This window comes from Oncorhynchus tshawytscha, linkage group LG13 (genome assembly GCF_018296145.1).
Source record: "Oncorhynchus tshawytscha isolate Ot180627B linkage group LG13, Otsh_v2.0, whole genome shotgun sequence".
In the NCBI taxonomy this organism is placed as follows: domain Eukaryota; kingdom Metazoa; phylum Chordata; class Actinopteri; order Salmoniformes; family Salmonidae; genus Oncorhynchus; species Oncorhynchus tshawytscha.
The window spans coordinates 66,864,880-66,873,027 of record NC_056441.1 but is presented as its reverse complement, the minus strand read 5'-3'; the positions used below and the strand labels follow the sequence as shown (position 1 = coordinate 66,873,027).

Genomic DNA, 8,148 nt, shown 5'->3' with positions numbered 1-8,148 from the left:
TATTGGATTATTCAAGTAATTAGGACGAGTCAAAAATTCCCTTTCAAGTACCTTTCTTTCACCTTCAAAGGAATGACACAAAATATATAAAAAATGAATTTGCAAATGGTTTATACCACCAGCTAGGTCCTCAGCAGCTTGCCAGCAGGTTGCCATCCACATTATCTACTAGAAGTCACATCTGTTCGTCTCCAGTACCCTACATTTGGCAATGGTAATTCATTGACCCATTATTAGACCTGTATGTGTTCCATATTGTCACCAAACCAGCCTCGACTCTGTTCACTTCAATCCAAAGAATTGATACACCTCTACACACATGGTGTATCATTACCATGAATCCGAAGTTTATTGTGAGCAGAGAAAAATGGGTGAATGTGCATCAGAATTGAAATAACATAGTATCCACAGAGTTTAAGACATTGGTCTTATATTGTAAATTATAAATAGATAAAACAGGTAGCTAGGTATACAGTGAATGCAGTAGGTAGGTATATGTTAATAGAGCGAAATGGAAGAAAATGGAGTGAGTCAACTGGTTGTCCACTGAGTGAGGCCTGCCTCCATAGTGTTAAGTTAGTAGCCTAGTTGTGGTTCACTTCCACCAGAAGGTCTTTGTTATTCCCACCAGGTGTCCATCCTCCGTACCCTCACCCTCTGCTTGTAATGGTACTCCTTCAGGTGTTTCTTCAGGGTGTTGGGGATGGGCAGCACGTTGATGCCGTCGTAGGTGGTGCAGCTGCTGATCACCGCCCTGCACACGTGCTGCAGGCTGAAGGGCAGGGTGCGGTGGATGGGGTTGGACAGCAGAGGCTCGAAGAACATGCAGGAGTTGGGGTCCTTGTAGTGCTCCAGCAGACCCGTGACGGTGGGCGCATGGAAAACACTGGGGTCGTGCACGTCGAAGCTGAAGTTGTGGTTCCACTGCTCGATGCGGGCGTGCAGCGAGCGGCCGTAGCGGCGGAAGCTGACGGAGAAGAGGTAGTCTTCCTGGGCTGAGTCGCGGAGCAGGAAGGTGCCCTCTGGCTTACCCTCCAGCAGTGTCTCGGCCTCATAGCGGTCCATCACACCCCAGTAGCAGGGTAGGTTAGTGATCTGCAGCAGGTCAGGCACCAGACAGTGGATGTAGTCGATCTGGGTGTGGATGCGATAGCCGTCCTGAGTAGGGGGACCCTCAACCTGGGGCACAACAATTTTGGTTGGCTGGAGGCTGGCTGTGACCTCAGGGTCAACCATGGGGTCAGGCACAGAAGCAGCTTCACAGACAGGGACCAAGGCAGATGCTGAGGCAGAAGAGGAGGAGGCCACGGCCACCACCTCATCCAGAGTGTCCAGACAGCTCTGCAGCAAGAGCTGGTGCTGCTGTTGCCTCTGGAGAAGCAGCTGCTGTTGCTGGTGAATGGTAGCTCTGTCATCCCCTGCAAGCTCATTCATACCATGGGCCAGTTTGGGCCCCAGCTTGTACAGAGGGTTGATCTGGGCCGTCACCTCAAACGTGTGGATCTCTGCGTTGGGCGGCGGCTCCACGCCTTGCTCGATGCTGATGCGCCTGCGCTCTCGCAACCGGTCATCCACATCCTCCACGACGGCGGCCAAGTTTGAGGCAGAGGCACTAGCGCAGACCACCAAGGTGTCCACTACGGGAGGTGTGGAGATGGGGGCTGTGTGCTGCTTGATGAGGTACCACTTCTGAGCCAGCTCGGTGCCTGCAGCGAAGGGACAGTCATCCAGCATGAGTTCAGTAAGGTGGATCTTGCGGCGCGAGGAGGACCCAGCCCCAGCAGCAGCAGCTTGTGGCATAAAGACATGCTGAGTGGAACTGGACGACGGAGTGTTGGTCTTTATGGGGAAACACTGCCCCATGGCATCCTGGATCTTTTGGCGGAGTGTGCGACTGCCACCTGCCCCCCTGCCCTCAGCCTCACTGGTTGGTGGCTCAGCTGTCCCCTGTGCCAGCCTGGCTGTCCCCCTGTCCTGGCTGAGTGAAGTGACCCCCTCCAGGCCCTGCCATCTCCTGCCCTCCTTCAGTGGAGAGGAGGAGCAGCGGTCCCTGGGCTCCAGACCAGTCAGCAGGTCCCCATACTCAAACCCATCGCTGACAGGCCGCTCCCCAGCTTGCTCATTGGATGTCTGGCCTTTCTTTTTTCCTCTTCCTCCCTTTTGCCCCCCGCCGGCATCTCTTCTCTCCTCAGACCGGCTCTGTCTCACCTTGGGACGGGCGCCCCGCTCCCTGTCTTTCCCACGATCACCCGACTCCTTCGGTTCAGACATGACAGGTTAATTATGGGCTGGAATAATGGTAGTTGCAGTCGGGGTCAGCTGCAGGGAAAAGGTGATTTGTGGCTGTAGTCAGTTCTCAGCAGCAAGCCCTCCCATTCAGAATCTTCCCAAAGGCTGTCAATAGCATGTCCCATGAATCACTGTCAGTCACTTGGGGCTACAAGAGAAACAAAAAACAGAATTTCTCTTAGCTGCAGCAATTAGGGGTAAACGATCATATGTACATTAAATATAACTAAGGCATATAAGCAAGATTTTTTTTAAAGCATGCCAGAAAAGATTTGATCACACTAGACTTGTCAACTGATTTCTACAAGAACGAGGGGATGTCATTTAAAAAAAAAAACTAGGATAAAATTCATAAAATGTCTTTAAATTAACAAAACATGATGTCAACTTTTTTCAAACATTGAAAAGGTATTTTTGCTGCACCCTGACAGCAAAGACTATCGGTTGGTACAGTCAATAAATTATATTCATTGTCAATAACCCATCTAGTAGATCAGGGGTTCTCAAAGTGGGGTCCGGGACCAGATCTGAAATGAATATTACTCACAGATTAAATTAATTTTGGCCAAGGATCAGTGGAATAAGTTGAGGGTGTAATATTTTTTGCTTTGTAATTTCATTCCACTATTACTGTAGATAAAGTACAAGGTCATTTCCTGGAATTACAGTACAGCTCCTTTAATCTACAATTTACGCTGGGCAACATGGGCCTGGAAGGCTCACAGGGATATTGGTATCCACAGTACTCCACCATTTAAACATTTTTCAACTCAACACTTCTTGTATTCCCCTTACAATGTTTTTGAACATAAACGCACTAGAATACCTCACAATCAAATGCCGACCGTCCCAAGAGAATTCTCTTCGGTTATAGCCACAGCTGTGTATATTCCCCCTCAAGCCGATACCGTGACAGCCTTCAAGGAACTACACTGGACTTTGTGCTAACAAGAAACCACAAATCCTGAGGCCGCATATATTGTAGCTGGGGATTTTAACAAATCCAATTGAAGGAAAACGCTACCGATGTTCTATCAACACATTGTCTGTAGTAATCGCACTTCAAAAACTACAGACCATTGTTACTCTACCTTCCAGGATGGCTACAAGGCCCTCCCCCGCCCTCCCGTCGGCAAATCAGATCAGGACTCCATTCTGCTCCTCCCTTCCTAAAGGCAGAAACTCCAACAGGAAGTACCCGTGCTAAGGTCTATCACAGCTCATCTGACCAATCGAAATCCACACTTCAATATTGTTTTGATCACGCGGCTGGGATATGTTCCGGGTTGCCTCAGAGAATTACATTGACACTGAGTTCATCAGGAAGTGTATAGGGGATGTTGTTCCCACTGTGACTATGAAAACCTACCCAAACCAAAAACCGTGGATAGATGGCAGCATTCGCACAAATGTGAACCGCCGCATTTAACCACGGCAAGGTGACTGGGAATATGGTTGAATAGTGTGGTTATTCCCTCTGTAAGGCAATCAAACTGGCAAAACATCAGAAGAGACAAAGTGGAGTCGCATTTCAACGGCTCAGACATGAGACATATGTGGCAGGGTCTACAGACAATCATGGATTACAAAGGGAAAACCAGCCACGTTGCGGACACCGACGTCATGCAACCGCAGACTGGGATATGTTCCGGGTTGCCTCTGAGAATAACATTGACGTATACATGGACACTGAGTTCATCAGGAAGTGTATAGGGGATGTTGTTCCCACTGTGACTATTAAAACCTACCCAAACCAAAAACCGTATATAGATGACAGCATTTACGCAAATGTGAACCGCCGCATTTAACCACGGCAAGGTGCTGGGAATATGGTTGAATACAAACAGTGTAGTTATCCTCTCTGTAAGGCAATCACGTGGATAACACAGTGCCACCGACGCAACCCACTCCCAAGGACTGTGGGCTCTCGTTCTACGTGGCCGACATGAGTAAGACATTTAAGAGTTAACCCTTGCAGGGCTCCTGACCCAGACGGCATCCCTAGCCACGTCCTCAGAGCATGCGCAGACCAGCTGGCTGGTGTGTTTACGGACATATTCAATCTCTCCCTATCGCAGTCTGCTGTCCCCACTTGCTTTAAGATGTCCACCATTGTTCCTGTTCCCAAGAAAGCAAAGGTAACTGAACTAAATGACTATCGCATTGTGGCACTCACATCTGTCATCATGAAGTGCTTTGAGAGACTAGCTAAGGATAATTTGACCTCCACTTTACCTGACACCCTAGACCCACTGCAATTTGCACCCCAATAGAGCCACAGATGATGCAATCACCATCGTACTGCACACTGCCCTATCCCATCTGGACAATGTAAAAATGCTGTTCTTTGACTATAGCTCAGCCTTCAACACCAATGTACCCTCCAAGCTCATCATTAAGCTCGGGCCCTGGGTCTGACCCCCGCCCTGTGCAACTGGGTCATGGACTTCCTGCTCCCAGGTGGTAAAGGTAGGATACAACACCTCCACTATGCTGATCCTGATCAAGTTTGCAGACGACAACAGTAGTAGCCCGATTATCAACAATGATGAGACAGCCTACAGGGAGGAGGTAAGGGCCCTGACAGAGTGGTGCCAGGAAAATAATCTCTCCCTCAACAATACAAAGGAGCTGATCGTGGGAGCGAGCAGAGGGAGCACACCCCTATCCAGATCGATGAGATCGCAGTGGAGAAGGTGAAATGCTTCAAGTTCCTCTGCGTACACATCACTGACAACCTGAAATGGTCCACCCGCACAGACAATGTGATGAAGAAGGCACAATAGTGCTTCGTCAACCTTAGGAGGCTGAAGAAACTCAGCTTGGCTCCTAAGACCCTCACAAACTTTAATAGATGCAGAATTGAGAGCATCCTGTCGGGCTGTATCACCGCCTGGTAAGGCAACTGCATCGCCCTGCAACCACAGGGCTCTCCAGAGGGTGGTGTGGTCTGCACAACGCATCCCCGGGGGCACACTGCCTGCCCTCTAGGACACGGGGCGGCAGGGTACCCTAGTGGTTAGAGCGTTGGACTAGTAACCGGAAGGTTGTGAGTTCAAATCCCCGAGCTGACAAGGTACAAATCTGTCGTTCTGCCCCTGAACAGGCAGTTAACCCACTTTTCCCAGGCCGTCATTGAAAATAAGAATGTGTTCTTAACTGACTTGCCTAGTTAAATAAAGGTTCAATAAAAATAAAATAAAAAAACACCTACAGCACCTGATATCACAGGAAGGCCACAAAGGACATCAACCACCGAGCCACGGCCTGTTCACCCCGCTATCATTCAAAGACGAGGTCCATATAGGTGCATCAAAGCTGAGACAGAAGGTGTTTTTCAGTCTCTCTGTCTCAAGGCCATCAGACTGTTAAATAGCCATCACTAACTAGCCAGCTGCCACCCGATTACTCAACACTGCACCTTAGAGGCTGCTGCCCTATGTACATAGACATGGAATCACTTATCACTTTAATAAGGTTTACATACTGTTTAACTAATTTCATATGTCTATACTGTATTTTAGTCAATGTCACTCTGACATTGCTCATCCTAATATTTATATATTTCTTAATTCTATTATTTAACTTTTAGATTTATGTGTATTGTTAGATACCACTACACTGTAGGAGCAGAAGCATTTCGCTACACCTGCAATAACATCTGCTAAATATGTGTATGTGACCAATAAAATGTTCATTGTAAATTTTGCCATGAGACTGCCTCCTGGGAAAATGTGTAGAATTGCTGTATTTGAGGTTTAAAGCTGCAACAACAAAAAGTCGCTCCGCTCCATGACAAAATATGTAGAATTGCAGAAAATGTGCTTTAAGCCTAGAAAATGTGTTAATAAAAAAAAATATAACTGCTAAAAAAGTTCCTTCCCAGGGGTAGAGACTTGGTTCATCCGAACATGCAATGCCAAAGTCATAGTAAATCTCATTGTATGCTATTTTTTCTCACTCCAGTTGTGTTCTGATTATGTGGCGGTTCCTGATGAATTTGCTATGACAAATGGAATTCCTGGCTCCAAAATGCTTGAGAACCCAAGAAGATAACTGACTTACTCCCTTCCTTCCTTCCTTGATAACGGAGATGACGCAAGAGTTATTTTATAGCTGGATGCGATTGAAGCGGTGCCCCTGGCTAGCCAGTTAACGTTAGCTAGCTAAATGGCTATGTAGCATTAGCCTAGCATCTTCTGAAACGTCTCAGGAATCACTATTTTCTTTAGCAAGATGCGTTAGCTTACCTTAGACAAAAACAATATATATTTGTTTCATAACAAAAACCCTTTGTCAATGTGCTAAAAACGAACTAAAATAGTTCATGATAACGGAAGCAAGTTTGCTAGTTGAGCTAACACAGAAGGCAACATCAAGGGGAAAAAAAGGTTCACTCAAAAGTATTACAAAGGAATGTTCGTGAAGTCTCCTTATTTGACCGTACTGTTATACTGTAATGAAAATGTGATATAATTTTGATCAGATCAATTTACTTACCATAAAAACTTCGTTGTTGTTCTCTCCAAAAGCTAGTGAATAAAACCAGGAAAAGTGCACAACCCGGAAGTAAAAACAAAAATCAAAGTAACTCTGTAATCTATAACACAGGACATTTCAAAGCAAACGTATTGAAAATGGATTGGTGTATTATCCAGACGAAATGTATGAATGTACATGCAGTTCATATATTGTAGTTTGTAAATATTGACTGAGTCTCCTGATGTTGTTGACTAACTGACTAGGCATGTAGTGTACTGGAATGGAATGTACTGATGGCACCATTACATGCAAAACATACACACTTGTAATTCATACTCATAGGTATGATAAATCAGAATGACCTATGATAACGCTGTATGTAACTGTTGCAAAGTTTCTTATATAATCCAGTTGAAGTCAGAAGTTTACATACACCTTAGCCAAATACATTTAAACTCAGTTTTCACAATTAATGACATTTAATCCTAGTAAAAATTCCCTGTTTTAGGTCAGCTAGGATCACCACTTTATTTTAAGAATTTGAAATGTCAGAATAATAGTAGAGATAATTATTTATTTCAGCTTTTATTTCTTTCATCACATTCCCAGTGGGTCAGAGGTTTACATACACTCAATTAGTATTTGATAGCATTGCCTTTAAATTGTATAAATTGGGTCAAACGTTCCGGGTAGCCTTCCACACGCTTCCCACAATAAGTTGGGTGAATTTTGGCCCATTCCTCCTGACAAGAGCTGGTGTAACAGAGTCAGGTTTGTAGGGCTCCTTGCTCGCACACGCTTTTTCAGTTCTGCCCACACATTTTCTATAGGATTGAGGTCAGAGCTTTGTGATAGCCACCCCAATACCTTGACTTTGTTGTCCTTAAGCCATTTTGCCATAACTTTGGAAGTATGCTTGAGGTCATTGTCCATTTGGAAGACCCATTGGCGACCAAGCTTTAACTTCCTGACCAATGTCTTGAGATGTTGCTTCAATATATCCACATAATTTTCTTTCCACATGATGCCATCTATTTTGTGAAGTGCACCCACAACATGCTGCCATCCCCGTGCTTCACGGTTGGGATGGTGTTCTTCAGCTTGCAAGCCTCCCCCTTTTTCCTCCAAACATAACGATGGTCATTATGACCAAACAGTTTTATTTTTGTTTCATCAGACCGGAGGACATTTCTCCAAAAAGTACAATCTTCGTCCCCATGTGCAGTTTCAAACCGTAGTCTGGCTTTTTTATGGCGGTTTTGGAGCAGTGGCTTCTTCCTTGCTGAGCGGCCTCTCAGGTTATGTCAATATAGGACTCGTTTTACTGTGGATATAGATACTTTTGTACCTGTTTCCTCCAGAATCTTCACAAGGTCC

At 45.7% G+C, this 8,148-nt stretch overlaps 1 protein-coding gene across 2 annotated transcripts; it reads right to left on the bottom strand.

Moving 5' to 3' along the window:
• Positions 1 to 325: 325 nt before the first annotated feature.
• LOC112265542 (suppressor of cytokine signaling 5) lies at positions 326 to 7,079 on the bottom strand. 2 transcript variants are annotated; one of them, XM_024442920.2, is made up of 2 exons: positions 6,790 to 7,079; positions 326 to 2,437 (listed from the first exon to the last, which is right to left on the bottom strand). In XM_024442920.2, the coding sequence occupies exon 2, from the start codon at positions 2,269 to 2,271 to the stop codon at positions 619 to 621; it is 1,653 nt and encodes a 550-aa protein (XP_024298688.1). In that variant the 5' UTR covers positions 2,272 to 2,437; positions 6,790 to 7,079; the 3' UTR covers positions 326 to 618. The 2 variants fall into 2 exon arrangements, with proteins under 2 accessions (XP_024298688.1, XP_024298689.1); XM_024442921.2 differs by lacking the exon at positions 6,790 to 7,079 and adding an exon at positions 6,251 to 6,339.
• Between the last annotated feature and the right edge of the window lie 1,069 nt (positions 7,080 to 8,148).

What these genes read in the sequence shown, in the direction of transcription:
- LOC112265542 (XM_024442920.2), bottom strand. Translation starts at nt 2,271, where the DNA reads ATGTCTGAACCGAAGGAGTCGGGTGATCGTGGGAAAGACAGGGAGCGG.